General features: G+C 42.7%; 1 protein-coding gene and 1 long non-coding RNA gene across 4 annotated transcripts in view; one reads left to right on the plus strand and one right to left on the minus strand.

The window, feature by feature from the left end:
* DCAF12 (DDB1 and CUL4 associated factor 12) overlaps positions 1-14,954 on the minus strand; it is a 34,782-nt gene extending 19,828 nt beyond the window's left edge. Inside the window, exons 1-2 of one of the 3 annotated variants that reach the window (XM_038552648.1) lie at positions 14,737-14,954; positions 11,980-12,234 (exon numbers count right to left, since the gene is read on the minus strand). In XM_038552648.1, coding sequence (XP_038408576.1) covers positions 11,980-12,234; positions 14,737-14,760 — 279 coding nt within the window. In that variant the 5' untranslated portion in view covers positions 14,761-14,954. Of the gene's footprint in view, positions 1-11,979; positions 12,235-13,297; positions 13,679-14,581 lie in introns of those variants that run through there. The other 2 variants (XM_038552649.1, XM_038552647.1) reach the window with 2 other exon arrangements.
* LOC111098083 lies at positions 13,693-20,399 on the plus strand. The gene is made up of 4 exons (XR_005366930.1): positions 13,693-15,120; positions 16,983-17,063; positions 19,748-19,961; positions 20,114-20,399. It is a non-coding gene; the product is annotated as an uncharacterized LOC111098083 (long non-coding RNA).

Consider the following 20,399-nt stretch of genomic DNA (forward strand, 5'->3'; position numbering starts at 1 on the left):
TATGCCATCTGGAAAAGGTGTGGAGAAAGGTTTCAACTATTCATGTCCAAGAAAGTGTTAAGTCCAGTCTCTCTAGTTCTGGGATTGGGAGAAATCTAGATTTGAAGTCCACATTTGCTATCTATTAGCTGTGCGATCTTAGGCAAGTCAGTTAACCTTTTCAAATCTTTTTTTTTTTTTTTTAAGATTTCATTTATTTACTCATGAGAGAGAGAGAGAGAGAGAGAGAGAAGCAGAGACACAGGCAGAGGGAGAAGCAGGCTTCATGCAGGGAGCCTGATGTGGGACTCGATCCCGGGACTCCTGGATCACGCCTTGAGCCAAAGGCAGATGCTCATCTGCTGAGCCACCCAGGCACCCCAGCCTTTTCGAATCTTGTTTTTTATCTATAAAACTAGAATAATATCTGCCTCTAGGATTGCTAAGAATCTAATAAAGTGTCTGGCACAGGGCTTGGCACAGAATTGGTGTCTAACAAGTAACAGTTAATAGTAATACACTATTCTAATGTTTAATTTCCTATGGTGCAGTAGTTTCATCTACTCTTGAAAAACATTTGATACAAGGGAAATGAAAAAGTTGGTAATATCTGGGTCTCTAGAGGGCCCAGGAAACAAGGAGTTTATCCCTAACCTCACTCTTGCAGAGGGATGACAAAGCACCATGTGAAGGACAGAACCTTTTTGCTTTTTCAAACGAAGGGAAAGGAATGTGAATGAGCTGCCACAGAATATCTCCCCAAGCACTCTGACAAGGGGTCAACCTTTCATGCAGCTTCTGTAACAAATCCTAGAATGGGGCTGTTCTACACTAACCTACTGGGATCCCTGCCAGGAACTAACAGCATGGCAAGGTTAGTTTGAGTCTCAATGGCTCCCTGAAACCTACAACCTAAAACAGAGGAAAAACAAAGAAAGCAAAATCCTTACAATCAGGAAGCATATAAGACAACAGAGTACATCTCTGAATGCAGGTTTAATGTGTATGTATATATCTATATCTATACACATTCATATTCATATATATATGAAATATGCATACATAGAAAAATCAAGGCAGCTTAATAAAATGGAGGGGCTCACAATGTTTCTGAAACTCCGAAGTGTTTTAGCTGGAGCCTAATGAAGAGAGGAAAGCAAATCCACACAGGTCACACAGACATCAAGGTAAACTATACTGAGTCAGACAGAAAAAGGCACAGCCTAAGTCTGCTGAAAGTGGAGTAAAGGGAAGACAAATGAAATCAAAGCAGCAGAATACATTCCCTATCCCAAACCAAGATGAAGAGGAGGAAAGGAGAGTCAAGACCAAGAAAAACAAGGGAAAATGGTTAGACAATATGTATCAAAAATTAACAAGTGTAAACAAACTTTACAGTTATTTTAGGAACTTACACTAAGGAAATAATGATGGGTGATAGTCAGTAGAGCATTCAACTCTTGAGTTCTGGCCCCTTGTTGGGAGTAGAGTTTACTTAAAAAAAAAAATGTAGTAGGGGTGCCTGGGTGGCTTAGTTGGTTAAGCATCTGCCTTCAGCTCAGGTTTTGATTTCAGGGTTCTGGGATTTATATAATTACAAAGTCTATATCCTAATTCCAGGCAATACCATCCAATCAGAAAAAATAGGGTATAGGGTACAGGAACGCCTGGATGGCACAGTCAGTTGAGTGACTTTTTTTTTTTTTTTAATTCATGAGAGACACACAGAGAGAGGCAGAGACATAGACAGGGAGAGAAGCAGACTCCCTGTGGGAGTCCCATATAGGACTCAATCCCAGGACCCTGGGATCACGACCTGAGACAAAGGCAGATATCTGCTCAACCACTGAGCCACCCTGGCACCCCGAGGGTTTGACTCTTGATCTCAGCTCAGGTCTTGATCTCAGGGTTGTGAGTTTAAGCCCTATGTTGGGGTCCAGGCTGGACATGGAGCCTATTTTAAAAAAATAAATAAGTGAAAATAAATAAATAAATAAATAAATAAATAAATAAATAAATAAATAAATAAATAAATAAATGTAAATAAAAGAACTGGCCTACTAGTCTAATTTTACCCAAGTCCTCACTTCTTCCTATGGAAGACAGAAATTGATTTTTATAGCACTCAAAGATGCTAATATTGATGTACAGATTATTTAGAAGAAAACAATTTCTATACAAGATATTCTCAGCTTTTTCTTCCCCTACAGCGTTTTTAGGTATAAAGCCATCTACTCAGAATTAGCAGGGAGCCTTACTTATCTCTAAACTACAAATTACTAGAGAAGAGAGACTGTAGTCACATATTAATTACTTATCTGGTATATTAAAAGATTATAAGCTTTCAATAATAACAGTATTAAAACAATGATAATACTACATAATCCTTTTTTCACTTTTACTTCCTGAGCATTATAGCACAAAGACTTAATTAAGGACAATATGATTGTGTACTTGCCCATGAGAAGAAAGATCTTTCTCTAGATATTATTATTATTTTTAAATATTTTATTTATTTATTCATGAGAGACATATAAAGAGAGGCAGAGACACAGGGAGAGGGAGAAGCAGGCTCCATGCAGGGAGCCTGATGTGGGACTTGATCCCGGGACTCCAGGATCACGCCCTGGGCCGAACGCAGGTGCTAAACCTCTGAGCCACCCAGGGATCCCTTCTAGATATTATTTTGAGCTCCAAAAAATTCCTTGTGTGATTCATAAAGGAAACTCTGATGTGTCTGGGTGGCTCAATTGGTTAGGCATCTGCCTTCGGCTCAGGTCATGATCCCAGGGTCCCTTCTCAGGGGGGAGCCTGCTTCTCCCTCTCCCTCTGCCTGCTGCTTCCCCTGCTTGTGCTGTCAAATAAATAAATAAATATTTAAAAAAAGAAAAAAGAAACTCCTTTTATTATATATCTTATGCCACTGTATTTTACTCTATCTCTCCAGAGAAGATGTATAATATATAATAGTGTTCAATCTTTGTCAGTAGACAAGAAATGAATGATAACTGAGCAAAGGCCACTTCCACCATTGTTTTAGGCTAAGAAAAAACAAGATTCATCTTGGTAAAGTGACATTTAAAAAACCAAGTTTATGAAGAATGTTTTATCAATAATAATGGAAATTTAAAAATGTAAGACAGACCATCAGAAGCTTCTCTTTTTATTTATTTTAAAGATCTATCTATCTATCTATCTATCTATCTATCTATCTATCTATCTATCTATGACAGACAGAGAGAGAGGCAGAGAGAGAGACGCAGAGACACAGGAGGAGGGAGAAGTAGGCTCCATGCCAGGAGCCTGACGCGGGACTCGATCCCGGGACTCCAGGATCACACCCTGGGCCAAAGGCAGGTGCTAAACCACTGAGCCACCCAAGGATTTCCAGCTTCTCTTTTTAAAGAAGCTTCTCTTTTAAAAAAAAATTTATTGGGATCCCTGGGTGGCGCAGCGGTTTGGCGCCTGCCTTTGGCCCAGGGCGTGATCCTGGAGACCCGGGATCGAATCCCACGTCGGGCTCCCAGTGCATGGAGCCTGCTTCTCCCTCTGCCTGTGTCTCTGCCTCTCTCTCTCTCTCTCTATCATAAAAAAAAAAAAAAAAAAATTTATTTAGTAATCTCTATACCCAACATGGGGCTCAAACTCATAACCCTAAAATTCAGAATTGCAAGCTCCATTGATTGAGCCAGCCAGGTGGCCCCTCTCTCTTTTCAAATGTTTTTTCATTTGTCAAGTTCCTGTTTAGTCCTTAACCACATGCATGCATAATTATAGCTATAATAAGCACAGGTAGAATTTTGTATGTTGGGTGGCCGGCAGGCTCAGTCAGAAGTGAGCAATTCTTAATCTCAGGGTTTTTGTTTTTTAAGCTTTATTTATTTATTCATGAGAGACCCACAGAGAGAGATAGAGACACAGGCAGAGGGAGAAGCAGGCTCTACAAGGAGCCCGATGAGGGACTTGATCCCAGGACTCCTAGACCATGCCCTGAGCTAAAGGCAGATGTCTAACTGCTGAGCTACCCAGGCATCCCAAATCTCAAGGTTTTGAGTTCGAGCCTGGTACTGGGTGTAGAGATTAGTAAAATAAATAAATTAAAAAAATTTTTTGCATCTCATTACATTTAACATATCAAATACTTTGAATGTTGGGCCTCCTGAATAGGTCAGTTGGTTAAACATCTGCTGTAGGCCCAGGTCATGATTCCAGGGTTCTGGGATCAAGCCCCACCTTGGGTTCTCTGATCAGTAGGGAGTCTGTTTCTTCATCTCCCTCTGCATCTTCCTCCCTGTTCTCTCTCTCAAATAAATAAATATCTTAATTTTACTTATTTTTAAAAGATTTTATTCATTCATTTGAGAGAGAGAGAGAAAGAAAGTAGGAGAGAGGGTGGAGTGGAAGAGGTCTCAGAGAGGGTGAAGCAGACACCCCACTGAGCAGCCACTTAACCAACTGAACCACTCAGGCACCCTGCTTTTGTTAGTATTTAGATAAAACTTCCAATGATTAAAAAAAACAAACAAACAAACAAAAAAAAACTTCCAATGATTATCTTGTTAAAAAAGACTTCTCTTCTTCTGGATAAATTCCCTGAAAATATTAGGTCAAAGGGTATAATATTTTTAGGCTCTTCATTCAACAAAAAATATCTACCAGACTTCCGAAATACGATGCCAAAATACTGTCAATAAAGGGTTTTAGTGGCAATGTATATATATGTATCTATTCCATCACATCCTTATCAGAACTGGTTTATTTAATTTGTACACAGTAAAATATTTTGCTTTTATCTGTACTTTCTATAATGAAGGTAAATATAATTTCCTAATTGTACTTCCTTACATAATTATATAATAATAAATGTAATACAGAGGATTTTTTTTTTTGAGAGAAAGAGAACATGAGTGGGGGTGGAAGGGCAAGAGGGAGGATAAGTAGGCTCCTTGCTGAGAAGGGAAGCCTGAAAGCAGGCTCGATCCTTGGATCCTGGGACCATGACCTGGGCCAAAGGCAAAGAGTTGACCAACTGAGCCACTCAGAAGCCCCTAGATGAATTATTAAAAAGTGTTTAAGCTGCTTGGGATTATTACAACTGGCATACAGAAAGAAGCCATAAATAAGATACAGAAAATGCTCACTATTTACCCTAAGCATACCTCAATCTGGCCAGAAATACACTTTTTTTTTTAGTTTATTTATTTATTCATTCATGAAAGATACAGAGAGAGAGAGGCAGAGACATAGGCAGAGAGAGAAGCAGCCATCATGCAGGGACCCTGATGTTGGACTCCAGGGTCATGCCCTGGGCAGAAGGCAGACACTCAACCACTGAGCCACCCAGGCATTGCCAGAAATACACAAAGTCTAGAACCATCAAACTACTGCCACTACTTCTCCTCCTCCTTCACTGCCACCATTAATTATATCAACAATTTACTAAACACAATTTTTAGACGCTGTGCTAACCAACATTTTACTTAATTCTGTTCATGACTCTACTGGACAGGTACTACTCTCTCCAATTATTTTAAAGGTGAGAGAAGAAAGACTTAGAAGAAGGTATCTGGGGCTTGTCCACAGGCACAGAGTTAATGATAAATGGAGCCCAGAATCAGCATAGTAATTCTATCATTTGTACATCTAAAATCTCTCTCCATAAATAAATAAAATAAAATAAAATAAATAAAATAAAATAAGATAAAATAAAATAAATAAAATAAAATCTCTAAGAGAGTCAAATATTCTGAGGAGTGCCTGGGTGGTTCAGTGGGTTAAGCAACTGCCTTCAATTCAGGTCATGCTCTCTGGGTCCTGGGATTAAGCCTCTTGCTTTGGGCTCCCTGCTCAGTGGGAAGCCTGCTTCTACCTCTCCCTCTGCCCTCCCTTCCGCTCATTCTCTCTCTCAAATAAATAAAATCTATTAAAAAAATAAATAAAAGAGTCAAATATTCTGAAAATAACATAAAGACTAATTCTGGGATAAATCTGAACATTTTCTACTAAGCGAAAAATAAACATGTCATTTAAAAAATGGCTAATTTGCAAGTTACTATCTAACTATGAAACAAAAATGAATGATACAGGTAAGTATGCTATACACCTGGCTGGGTCCAAGGAATTCTGAAAGCAGTTAAAAATATCTTCTAGGGTTGCTTGAGTGACTCAGTTGGTTAAGCATCTGCCTTTAGCTCAGGTCGTGATCCCAGGTTTCTGGGATGGAGCTCCGTGTCAGGCTCCGTACTCCGCTGGGAGTCTGCCTCTGTCTCTCTTCCCCCCACCACTCATGCTTGCTCTCAAATAAATAAATAAATAAATAAATAAATAAATAAATAAAATTTAAAAATACATACATACATGTATCTTTTAAAAGGGTGTAATCCTTTTGGGGAAATAAAACAGTAAAATGAGGGAGCACGAATTAAAGATCTGGTCAGAGCAAAACTCCCACACTTAACCGTATTTTGTTTCCCTCTATCTCAAACTAGATTTCATATTCTGCTTTTATCATTTCAGGAATCTGCATATGTAAACTTAGGGACAACATTACAGTTATTTTCTTTTTTTTTTTTTTTAATTTATTTATGATAGTCACACACAGAGAGACAGAGAGAGAGAGAGGCAGAGACATAGGCAGAGGGAGAAGCAGGCTCCATGCACTGGGAGCCTGACGTGGGATTCGATCTAGGGTCTCCAGGATCGCGCCCTGGGCCAAAGGCAGGCGCCAAACCACTGCGCCACCCAGGGATCCCCCTACAGTTATTTTCTTAACCCTCAAGTCTACCATTCTTCCCCCACACCCAAATTAGGCTCCTCAAAACTTTTTCCTCCCATCTAACAGCAAATCACAACCCAAACTCATTTTGTTTGCTTCAATTTTGTTTTAACTTCAGTTTTAAGTAATCTCCATACCCAATGTGAGGCTCAAACTTACAACCCTGAGATCAAGAGTCACATGCTCTACCAACTGGGCTAGGCTGGTGCCAGCTTTTTGCTTCATTATAATCCACCAAATCGGGATCCCAGGGTGGCGCAGCGGTTTAGCACCTGCCTTTGGTCCAGGGCGTGATCCTGGAGACCCAGGATCGAATCCCACGTCGGGCTCCTGGTGCATGGAGCCTGCTTCTCCCTCTGCCTATGTCTCTGCCTCTCTCTCTCTCTCTCTCTGTGTGACTATCATAAATAAATAAAAATTTAAAAAAATTATAATCCACCAAATCTATCTGTGAAGTCAGTAGTATTCCTCTGACCATTACTTTGGGAAGTGGTGAGAAAAAAGAAAGCAGCCCTGACAACTAGGAATTAGCCTGGTACTATCAGCTAGGCCTTGATATCTTGGTAAAAATAATTTTACAGGAAATTTTCCTGTGAAAGTCCCATTTCCTTAAGCATTCCCCCAAATCGCCCTCAGTTAAGTCCTTTCTATACACCTTCTTTCTGAGAGGTCTTGTGGTTCCCTTAGGTACAGGTTCTCTGTAACTCCAATAAGCAATTGTATCTACTATGTTAAGTCCCTGATAGTCTTTGGCTGAAAGGTATCAGTAAATGAGAAATAAGAATCTAAAATCACATACCTTAAATTTTACATACATTACCACAGTATCACCATCTTTCTCTTCAAACCAACCCCTCTCAAAATATTCCCTTTCCTTTATTTTTTATTTTATTTTATTTTTTAATTTTTATTTATTTATGATAGTCACAGAGAGAGAGAGAGAGAGGCAGAGACACAGGAAGAGGGAGAAGCAGGCTCCATGCACCGGGAGCCCGATATGGGATTCGATCCCAGGTCTCCAGGATCACGCCCTGGGCCAAAGGCAGGCGCCAAACCGCTGCACCACCCAGAGATCCCTTATTTTATTTTTTAAAGAGGTTTTATTTATTAATGAGAGAGAGAGAGAGAGAGAGAGAGAGAGGGGCAGAGACACAGGCAGAGGGAGAAACAGACTCCATGCAGGGAGCCCAACGTGGGACTGGATCCCGGGTCTCCAGGATCAGGCCCTGGGCTGAAGGCAGCACTAAACCGCTGAGCCACCTGGGCTGCCCCCTCCCTTTCCTTTAAAAAATTTTTTTTTATTTAAGTAATCTCTATACTCAATGTAGGGCTCAAACTCAGGAACCTGAGATCAAGAGTTGTATGTTCTTCTGACTGAGCCAGCCAGGTGCCCTAAAATACCCCTCCTAGTTCTCCTCTGACCTTCCTGCTTCAAGGTTCTATCTTTAGCTACCCTTTCAATATCAGATTTTTTTTTTTTAAGATTTTATTTATTTATTCATGAGAGACACACAGAGAGAGGCAGAGACACAGGCGGAGGGAGAAGTAGGCTCCCTGCAGGGAGCCTGATGTGGGACTCAATCCCAGACCCCAGGATCGTGCCCTGAGCCGCTGAGCCACCCAGGCATCCCAGTATCAGTGGTTCTTATCCATTTCTGGCTCACAGTACTCTTTTTTGAAAATGTAAAACTATGGACTGCTCCCCATACCAGTCTCCCCACATTGTGCTCAGAAAATACACAGAATAAAATTTTTTCAATTTTAGAAAAGGTTTATGGAACTTAAAAATGACTTCTCTATCCTCTCTCCCATGGTAGTACATTAATGTCAATAATCCCTTATACATGTATTTTTTAAAAATCCCTTATATATAGATGACTATCCCCAAATCACTAACTTCAATCTTTACCCCTCTTTTAAATTTCAACTAAGTGAAAACACAAAACTAAACTCATTTTCTTTTCAAATCTGTTCAATATTGCTTCCTCTTGCCATCCTGCCAGTTATCCAGATTTCAAGACATCAGTATCAATTTTGATTAATCCTCTGGATCACATCTGAGCATCTCACAATCTACAGATTTTATCTCTTTTAAATATATTTAAAACAATTTTTTGCAGGGGCATCTGGCTGGTTCAGTGGTTGAGCATCTGCCTTTGGCTCAGGTCGTGATTCTGGGGTCCTGAGATGGAGTCCTGCATTGGGTTCCCTGCATGGAGACTGCTTCTCCCTCTGCCTGTGTCTCTGCCTCTCTCTCCGTGTCTCTCATGAATAAATAAATAAAATCTTAAAAAAAGAAAAAAAAAAGGGTTTACCTGCTGCTTTTTTCAAATAAGGATTTTCTAATACCTCAGCAGAGGTTTCAAAACTATTGCAAGCTAGTTAACTGGGAAATGACCTGCCTTTTTTAGCAGGTACATTCAGTTGAATGCTAATGATTACCAACAGCACCCAAGACAAAAACAGTTTCTAACCTGCAGGTATATTAACAGACTATTTCAGGATAAAATGGTTGTAGTATACTTTTCGTACTTAGTACAGTAAAACTGCTTCATTGACAACAAAATTTCAACACATAAAAACTTAATTTATTATTGAGAATCCAGTACAAACTCTTCTTTCCCCCAAATCTTCACATATTATCCAAAGATAATTCTAATTGTTTAATTTTCCTTTCTTTCAAACTGAGGGAAGTCCCAGGGAATGCAAAGAGCACTGGAGAAAGTTTTTTTTTTTTTTTTTTGGAGAAAGTTTTATATTCATTATCACCACTACTACTTTTGCATAAGGAAGATAACTTCAAGTATTTTCCAAGATGTGCACAGCCACCTTCTCAGCACTGGATATTAACCACTCCCACGTTACAGATGGGAAAACAAAGGCACAGATAAGGGAATCATTGTTAAATGTCATCAAGTTCAAAGAGCTGAGTTTCTGGTTCCCTGCTTTGGTTCTGGAAGCTAAGCAAATAACACAAATTATAAAAACAGGTCCTTACTTAATTAAACACACTAGGTTATGAGGAAACAGACAGAGATAGATATTAACAGTAAATTATTACTTAACATTATACAAACCTCCAAAATAGGGTCAATAAATTTAAGAAGGAGACTATGATTAACTTAGTTTATAATTCAACATTTGCTGGGCAAAATACAATAAAGGTATATACAGAGAGTGGAATGAATTCCTCCAAATGGGAGACTTTCTACTCCAAGTGATGATGATTATTCCCTTAAACCATGAGTGGCCTTAGAGAATAGGAAAAGGAAGTTTTGTAGGAGCTTGCCACCACTATTTAGTTTTGAAAGGCTTCTGTATAAGCAGCAACCTTCAACACAAGAGGAAATGAGAACTGGGCCTCAACTACCATGATTATTATTTCCTTCCTTAAAACTCATGTTTAAATCTTTGCCTAGGTCCTTTATAAACAAACACTTTGGGGCACCTGAGTGGCTCAGTTGGTTAAGCTCTGCCTTGGGCTCAGGTCATGATCCCAGGATCCTGAGATCACACCCAGCATTGTGCTCCCTGCTCAGCAGAGAGCCTGCTTCTCCCTCTCCCTCCTACTCCCTCTATCTGTGCTCTCTGTTGAATAAATAAATACAATCTTTTTTTTTTTAATTTTTATTTATTTGTGATAGTCACACAGAGAGAGAGAGAGAGGCAGAGACATAGGCAGAGGGAGAAGGAGGCTCCATGCACCGGGAGCCCGATATGGGATTCGATCCCGAGTCTCCAGGATCGCGCCCTGGGCCAAAGGCAGGCGCCAAACCGCTGCGCCACCCAGGGATCCCCCAATAAATACAATCTTGAAAAATAAACACCTCTAGTAATTAGTAATTAAAACACTCTTGATCTAGACCAACCTTCTCTCTTTCAACTAATCCAAGATGTGTTTCTGTTTAAGGTGAATTTACCCAGCCATCATGACATTACTCATGTATTCACCCAGGGTAAGGTAAAACAGAGAGCAGCTGGGCCTACATTCCATCCTTTCTCATGCTTCATCAGGAATCATTTCCCACCTCCAGGCCCTGCCTCTCACCATTCCTCTAACATCATGATACTTGTGTTCTTCTGTTCCCATTATATCTGCAATATCCAATCATGGATTGATGTATTTTATCTATTCCTATAATTGTGATTATATAGCTTACTGATAAATTTTTCCCTTCATTCACTTATAACTGTTTTCTAAGTTATTCTGCACAAAAACACTCCCCTCTCCATATAATACTTATTTTTTCTTTCTTGAATCCTTTTCAGGAGGCTACTTTGCAAAGAACAAACATTCGCAACCTGAAACCACCAAACATACCTTTTGTGACCTTTCTTAAAGGAAATATATCTTTAGATTCTACTCAAAAATGTTCGGGGAGGGTGATTTTGCCAAGTGCTATTTTATTTATTTATTTTTTTAAGATTTATTTTAGAGAGAGAGTGCAAGAGCATGAGCAGGCGGGGCAGAAGGAGACAGGGAATCTCATGCAGACTCTGTGCAGATCATGGAACCCAACACAGGGCTCCATCTCACGACCCTGATCATGACCTGAGCTGAAACTGAGAGTCGGATGCTTAACCAACTGAGCCACCCAGGTACCCGCCAAATGTAATTTTAAATATATATTTTTAAATTTTATTTATTTATTCATGATAGACAGAGAGAGAGACAGAGACAGAGACACAGGCCGAGGGAGAAGCAGTCTCCATGCAGGGAACCCGATGCAGGACTCGATCCCGGGATTCCAGGATCACGCGCTGGGCCAAAGGCAGGCGCTGAACCGCTGAGCCACCCAGGGATCCCCTCATTTTAAATATTTTTATATGTGCCCTTAGCCTAGCAGATAAGAACTAGGTTCCCACTATTATGTTTCCTGAGCATCATTCCTTCCTAAATCTTTCCTCTGAGGTCCTTGACTTAAAGCAACATAAAAAAGTGAGGCTAAAGAAACCCTAAAATCAGTGTAACAGCTGTATGGCAAGAGGCCTAAAGAAATAGACTCCTCTGAAGATTTATCAAGAAAGAAATGAGGAAATGGGAAAAGGGACATAAAGAGAGGAAGAAGTTTTCAGCAGATAGGAAGGGGATGGAAAGCAGAGTGAGCCAATCTCCTCCCAAAAGAAACCAATGGGGAAAATGAGCAGTGAAAGGTTTTAGAGCATGTGGAGCCAAAATGTATCCAGGTCCTAGAATAAGGTTCATTTACCCCCTAGACACTTACCGTGTTGCATTTTGTGCCACACACCACTTGCCTATGATTCAGCCACTGAGATGCAAACACTTTATTAAGGGTCCCAAGGTGAAACTCTCTTTCCTTCAGGAGACTGGGAAGTTGCTGTGCTGCATAGCCATGCAGCACTCGAGAATAGTTGGTTTCATTCTGAAGCCTGACTTCTCGGTTCTTCAAGTAGTACACTAAGGATCTCTTCACTGGGGGGAGTCTTTTCCTTTTGTGAAGTGAATGATCCCAGCCAAACTGTGGAAAGCAATATTAGAAATTAGGGCTTTGGCCACCTTTGTTCAGAACAAGGGATCCTCCTGTATCAGAGAAATCACCAAGAATTCATCCCGCAGGATTGACATACAACAGAACAGGAATCTCAATACAGAAAAGTCCAGTTTAACTCTTCCAACACTGAAAAGATGCTACTCAGTCAAACCTACGTATGAGAAACAAGGACTGAAAGACAAGGGAAAGGAAGCAGAAAAGAGGTCAAAAGGTTTACCAGGCCTGTTAGGAGCAAAGGATTCAGAGTCCCTAAAGCTATCCTTGATAAGGAAGGGAACGAAGGACCAAATAATTACTATACCGACCTGAGCTGCATCTCTACCCACGCACCGTCTCCCCTCTCAGTCTGTACTCCCCGTGGAGCATGGAGAGTGCAGCTGGGGGCAGACTGGGGTCCCACGCCTTCCAGGGACACGCAATCAGGGCCACCCCCCTGTCACCAGGCCCGCGCTCCAGGCCGTTGAGGAATCGCGAAAAATCAAACACTAAGGGAGTAGGAGGCACGGGAAATCAGAGTATGAAACGCGTTCAACAAGGGCGTTATAGGGATGATACCTGAGAACTGCTGTTTTTTATACCGATCCAAGAGGCAAAAAGCCCAGGTCAGGGAAACCTATTTCCCATATAAAGCACGCAATCATCTCCGCTTCCCGAGGTCCCGGAAGGGGGACTTTACGGTCTCCCAGTATCTTCTGGGAGGTTTTGTTCCTGATTCCCATCGACGTTGGTTTCCCTTCCGCCAAGGACAAGATTGTAGCTTCTTCTCAAGCCCCACGACCGGCTGCAGGGCTTCCCTGGAATAGGCCCTGTTCCAAGTTTCCCTTTAGCTCCTGATTGCTCTGGCCTTTCTGCTCTTCTCTGAATCCCTGAGGGCCGGGCCCGGCCCTGACCCTACAGGCTGGGGCCCCACTCCTGCCCCATCTCTGACTACAAACCTTGGTCCCCGGGTTCCGGTTTCCTGATCTTAGAACCCTCCCCCGCTCTAGGTGCCTCGGCGGTAGAACCCGGGTCCAGGCCTCTCAGCCCTCACCTGCGGGCACTGAGCGTCGCTCCCAGCTCCTGGCGAGGCGGGCGCTTTCCGCTTCCTGCTAACTGCTTTCCGGGCCATAGTGGGCAGCGCCGCAGCGGCCCCGCAGCCACATGGGGCGGGGGTAGCTAGGGTTAGCAAGACGGCGGGTCATATACTGGGCCCCGGGGCCGCGCACTTTTGTGCGCCTGGCCCGGAAAATGGCCCGGACCCGGGGAGGCAAGCAGAGAGAAAGGAGGGAGGGAGGGCAGGGGTCGGGAAAGGGAAAGGGCCGGGGAGGAAGAAACGAGCAGCTCTCAGACGAATTGAGTCTGAAAGGACGGCGAGCGGCGAGAACCAAAACACCCCCTCCCCTTCGCCCGCGCTCCGTCACCCTTGCGCAGCCGCACTCCGCAGCATGTCGCCACGGCGACGCTGCCGGGCCTTCAGGGGTGGGGTTTAGGGCCTGCGAGTGGAGAGTTCGCGGCAGTTGTTTGGCTGCCGCCCGCGCATTTCCAACGGTCGTCAGATGGCCGCTGAGGTGGAAGACCCGGGGTCGAAGGAATCTGCGTTCTGCCGTGGACCGCGGATCCCCGCCTGCCCGTCCGCAGGCACCCGGAAGTGAGGACGGCTATCCTCGCTCCGGTTAGGAATTCCTCCCGGCACACGCCTTTACCCGGCAGCTGCCACTGGTTATCTCTTACTGAGCGCCGCACTTTCCCCGAACCTATCGGAAACGGAGCGCTGACACCGTGGGCTGTACTCTATGCCCGGAGGCAGGACCTCCTTCCTCCACCCTCGCAAGGTGGAGTCCGGCTTAGGGTCCACGCCCGCCTGGCCAGACTTGCCCTCCGCAGCGTTTCTGCCCTGCCTGGCATTACCAGCCCAGGATGCTCCCCAGGGCTCTGGCCGCCTCCTTCCCATCCCTGGGGAGCCCACGGGCTCCATTCTCCACGCAGTCATGCCTCCCTGCTGGCCACCTCCCCCGCCTAACCATCTCTCCTGCCCTAACCGTAACAGCCCCTCAAGTGAGCTTTCCCTCAGCTACGACCTTCAGATTCTCACGACCTACCGGCCACACTGCCTTTTGTGCTTTATGAAATAGGTCTCATGCCTTAAGTTATGTTTTGTATGTCTCCCATGCAGTCCTAAATTGAGGACAGGACCCCTGCCTGCCTCTCCCTGGGGACCCTGGTTGCATCTCCATGAGGGCAGATGGGGTGAAACTCTGAACCACAGAGAAGAGAGTAGAGTGGATGTTGCTTGTCGGTCAGTTAGATAACGGGGCTTCTTCAGGATCACCCTTGCCTCCATTTTCAGAAGATCCTGTAGGAATTTGCGCTGGCTTCCACTTTCCTCAGGCACAGAAACTCTTTGAGGAAGCAGGATGCTCTTGCTTGGGGTTGACTGTCCTCGGGCTCTAGTGCCCAGTTACCTGATGATGGTTGCTTCAGACCTCATACCTCCAGGGAGCTCTGTTGACCCATCCGAAGCTCTGCCTACAAGATTTGGATTTGTTTTCCACACCAAAACAAAGACCAGATTGAGACAGGGTCCTCTGCCATCCCAAGTGGGCACTGCCACTAATTTCTAATGCCACCTTGGGAAAGGCAGCCCCATCTTACTTCATCAGGCCTATCCCTTCAGAGACATGCACAGAGTGAATGGGTCAGAAGTGGTTCAGTTTCCTTTTTAAGCCTATTGTTCCAGTTCTGTCTTGCCTCACAATGCCCTTGATGACCCAGGAGCCCATTGGGCAAGAATCTGGAATTCCTTTGAGAATCTCTAGGCTCATGCCAGGCTGCACATGGTATTGCCCAGTCAGAGGCTTCAGCCTCATCCTTAAGGTTAGTACGCTTTATCTTGGCATCCCAGGAACTAGCCCCAAATGCACTTCCCAACAGAGCTTATAATTTCTGTGGAATGAAGATTCACCGGGAAGTTTAAAAATCCACAATTGCCTTTATTTATTTTATTTATTTATTTATTTATTTATTTATTTATTTATTTATTTATTTTAAATTTATTTATTTATTTATGATAGTCACACACAGAGAGAGAGAGAGAGAGGCAGAGACACAGGCAGAGGGAGAAGCAGGCTCCATGCACCGGGAGCCCGACGTGGGATTCGATCCCGGGTCTCCAGGATCGTGCCCTGGGCCAAAGGCAGGTGCCAAACCGCTGCACCACCCAGGGATCCCTATTTATTTTATTAACATGTATTTATTTATTTGAGAGAGAGCACACGCATGTGCATGCAGGTGGGGAGGGGCAAACAGAGAGGAAGAGAGAGAATCTCAGGCAGACTTCCCACTGAGCCCAACCTGGGGCTTGATCTCACTACCTTGAGATCTCTACCTGAGGAGAAAGCAAGAATCAGACACTTAACCTACTACTCACGCACCCAGGTATCACAGTATCATCACTCTTTTAAGAACAATTGTGTGGGGGTACAAGGGTGGCTCAGTTGGTTGAGTGTCCAACTCTTGACTTCAGCTCAGGTCATGATCTCTGGGTTGTAGGATCAGCCCCATGTTGGGCTCCTCGCTCAGTGTGGAGTCTGCTTGAGATTCTCTCTCCCTCTGCCCCTCCCACTCATGCTTGCTCTCTCTCTAATAAATAAATAAATAAATAAATAAATAAATAAATAAATAAATAAATAAATAAATAAATAAATAATATATTAAAAAAAAAAGAAGACCAGTGATACCAAAAATAAAACCCCCAAACCTGTTGATGATACCAAGGATTGGTAAGGAGGCAGAATGACTGGAACTTTCATACATTACTAGTGAGCATGTAAATTAGTACAATTTGGAAAAATCTATGACAGTACCTACTATAGCTGAGTACGTGTACTTTATAATCCAAAACTTCAACTTCTGATTATAACAACAGAAATGAGTGTTTATGGTCACCAAAAGGCAAAAGAATAATCAGTTTTATTCATAGCAGCTACAAATGGGAAATAGTTCATATGTCAATCAATAGGGACACCTGGGTGGCTCAGTTGGTTAAACATCTGCCTTATCTTTGGGTCCTGGGATCGAGCCCCACGTTGGGCTCCCTGCTCAGTAGGGAGTCCGCCTCTCTCTTTATCCCTCTGCCTCTGCCTTTCTCCACTGCTCGTTCTCTTTCTCTCTCAAATAAATAAATAAAATCTATTAAAAATGTCAATCAATAGTAGATAAATTGACAGTTCCCATGATGACTTCATTAGGTTTGATAATTTGCTATAATGACTCACAGGACTCAAGAAAATAAATACTATTAACAGTTTATTATAAAGGCTATTATAAAAGATACAAATGAGCAGCCAGATGAAGAGTGAGGTCTGGAAGGGTCCTGAACACAGAAGATTCTTTCCCTATGGAGTTTGGGGTACACTACCCTCATAGCATGTGGATATATTCAACAACTTGGAAGTTCTCTAAACCCCATAGTTTAGGTTTTACGTGGAGGTTACATTATGAAGGCATGATTCATTAAATCATTATTCTTTGGGGCGCCTGGGTGGCTTAGTCAGTTAGGTGTCTGCCTTTAGCTTGGGTCATGGTCCTGGGGTCTCCCTGCTCTGGAATCTGCTTCTTCCTCCCCCTTCTATCAATCCCTCCTGTTCATGCTCTCTCTCTCAAAATATTTTTAAAGTTAAAAAAAATCATTAACTTTTGGTAATTAATTCAATCCCCATCCTTTTTTCCTTTCCCAGAGGTTGAGAAATTAAGGCTGAAAGTTCCAAACCTGGCATCACATGGTTGGTTTCTCTTATATCCAAGGAACCATCCTGAAGGTATCTAAGGAACCATCTTGAGTCACCCCATTAACATAAACTCAGGTTTGATTGAGAATTACTGATAAATAATAAAAGATTGCTTCTCACCATTATCCCTTAGAAAAGTATAAGAGTCTTAGGAGCTTTTGTGTCAAGAACCAGGACAAAGACCAAATACATATCTTATATCCCAATATCATAGTAATAGAAGTCACTGTATTGGGGTGCCTGAGTGGCTCAGTCGGTTAAGCATCTGCCTCTCAAGTCGTGATCCCAGGGTCCTGGGATCAAGCCCCACATCAGGTTCCCTGCTCGGTGGGAAGCCTGCTTCTCCCTTTCCCTGTGCTGCTCACCCTGCTTGTGCTCTCTCTCTGTCAAATAAATAAAATCTTAAAAAAAAATAATAAGTCATTTAACTAACTGCTTTGCTAACTGGTTACTAACTAGGAGAATAATGGAGGCTTCTGGTGTTCAGAAAATTTCTTTTTCAAAAAAAAAAGAAAATTTCTTTTTCTTTTTAAAATATTTTATTTATTTATTTGAGAGAGAGAGAGAAAACGAGTAGGGGGAAGGGCAGAGAGAGCAGCAGACTCCCCACTTAGCAGGGAGCCTGGCACAACTCAGGGCTCAATCCCAGGACCCCAGGATCATGACCCAAGCCAAAGGCAGATGTTTAACAGACTGAGCCCTGCAAACACCCCTGGTGTGCAAGAAATTTCTACGTATGTTCATGTATGTGTGTGTGTATATATATATATATTTAAAAAATAAAAAATTACTTTTAGTAATTTCTATACTCAAGATGGCTCAAACTCACCACCCTTGTGCTCATTTCGGCAGCACATATACTAAACTCACCACCCTGAGATCAAGAGTTGCATGCTCCTTAAGAGTGAGCCAACCAAAAAAAAAAAGAAGAGTGAGCCAACCAGGTGCTTGCCCCTTTACAGATTTTATTTTTAAGTAATCTCTACACCCAACGTGGGGATTGAACCTACAACCCAGAGATCAAGAGTTGCATGTTCCACCCACTGAGCCAGCCAGGTACCCAGAAATTTCTATATCTTGATCTTGGTGATGATTATACTAGTACTTGCTGATGATTATTACATACATATGTAAAATTCATCAAGCTGCACATTTAAGTATGCAGTTTATGCTAGTATACCTCAGTATAAAGAAATAAACATTGTGGGGGATCCTTGGATGGCTCAGCGGTTTGGCGCCCACCTTTGGCCCAGGGCGTAATCCTGGAGACCCGGGATCGAGTCCTACATCAGGCTCCCTGCATGGAGCCTGCTTCTTCCTCTGCCTGTGTCTCTGCCTCTCTCTCTCTCTCTCTCTCTCTCTGTGTGTCTCTCATGAATAAATAAAAAATATTTTTTTAAAAAAAGAAACATTCAAACATTTTTTACCTGTTTTTTTTCCTTTGTACTTTTAAGAGACAATTAGGCTAGGAAGAAGGAAAATTTAGAAACCACAACCCTAGGCTGAAATGAACCTGAGAGGACATTGAATACATCACTTTACTCTCACCTCCACAATATTCTCCAGGCATATGAAAGCCTGAGAATCACCTTTGTCTCTCCCAATTCTTGTACCCTCTCCTCACACATTCACCTATCTTCAAATATCTTGAGTTGGGTCACCTGGGTGTCTCAGTCAGTTAAGCATCTGCCTTCAGCTCTGGTCATGATCCCTGGGTCCTGGGATTGAGCCCCACCCTCACCCCCTATCAGGTTCCCTGCTCAGTGGGGCTTGAACACATGACCGCAAGATCAAGATTCACATGCACATTGGGCTGCTTGGCTGGCTAAGTTGATGGAGCATGTGACTCTTGATCTTGGGGTTGTAAATTCAAACCCCGTGTTGAGTGTAGAGATTACTTAGAAATAAAATCTTTGGCCCCTGAGTAGCTTGGTTGGTTAAATGTCCAACTCTTGATTTTGGCTCTGGTCATGATTCCAGGGTCCTGGGATTGAGTCCTGCATCTGCTTCTCCCTCTGCCCTCCCCCCACCCATTCTCTCTCTCAAAATCTTTTTTTGGGGGATCCCTGGGTGGCGCAGTGGTTTAGCGCCTGCCTTTGGCCCAGGGCGCGATCCTGGAGACCCGGGATCGAGTCCCACGTCAGGCTCCCGGTGCATGGAGCCTGCTTCTCCCTCTGCCTGTGTCTCTGCCTCTCTCTCTCTCTGTGACTATCATAAATAAATTAAAAAAAAAAAATTAAAAAAAAAATCTTTTTTTGGGGAGTAGGCTGGGTGGCTCAGCTGTTTAGCACTGCCTTCTGCCCAGGGCTTGATCCTGGAGACCTGGATTGAGTCCCACATTGGGCTCCCTTCATGGAGCCTGCTTCTCTCTGTCTCTCTTTGTGTCTCTCATGAATAAATAAATAATCTTAAAAAAAATAAAATCTTTAAAAAAAATCACAAAATCAAGAGTTCCAATCTTTTTCACTCCCACCCCTCCAAGTCAATCCTTGTGACCATTCCTTCACAATGTGATGTGCAGAAGGAGGCCCTTCAATGGTCAGGGACCCAGGACCTGCTCACTTTTTACATTTTCTTTGGCTTGGTCTTGCCAGGGAGAATAATAACAAAAAAATAGTATAAAATACTTCAGACAAATTGAAATTTTTTTTTGACAAATTGAAATCTGTTATTCATGCTTAGTAACAGTAACTCCTCCTGTTTATTTTACACAGATTCCCTGGAACAAACAAAGCAGATGTTGCCACAATTCCCTGTATGACTCTACCCATAATGTGTTGGAGCTAATTAACTATCCTTGCTAGCAATGGGCTTGGGAAGAAAGCATTTCTGTTAGGGAAAAGGATTTGGGATTTTAATTCATATGAACGATAATAGAAACAGCAAGAAGGGACCTGGAGGACATGGGAACAGGGACAGGGACAGATGGTAAGCCCTCAATAACTGCTCTCTGATGATGTTAAGATGTTACAGGTCTCTGAGGCCTGTGAATGCTAATATTTTTCATATCTGGGGGCATAGATTACTAAAGAAGGAAGATACTATAAAGAAAACACATCTCATTAAACTTACTCTTACAGAAAACTGAAATCAAAAAAGTCAAGTCATGCAGTCAGACAGTGGATGAGTGGAGACTAAAACCCAGGACTTCTGCTGTAGGTTATTTTCAGTTCTGCCACATTAAATATCTGGGTCCAGCTGAAGTTGCAAGTGGTCTTTATTTTAGCATTTTCCTAGTATTTTCATATATTTTCTTTTTTCAAAAACTGAAACTACTCTCAAACTACTTTGAGAGCAGAAATTCTATTTCTATATTTTATGTATAATTTGATGCACATTAATAGATTTTAAGTACAATTTCCAGTC

The sequence above is a fragment of the Canis lupus genome, chromosome 11 (assembly GCF_011100685.1).
Source record: "Canis lupus familiaris isolate Mischka breed German Shepherd chromosome 11, alternate assembly UU_Cfam_GSD_1.0, whole genome shotgun sequence".
Classification (NCBI taxonomy): domain Eukaryota; kingdom Metazoa; phylum Chordata; class Mammalia; order Carnivora; family Canidae; genus Canis; species Canis lupus.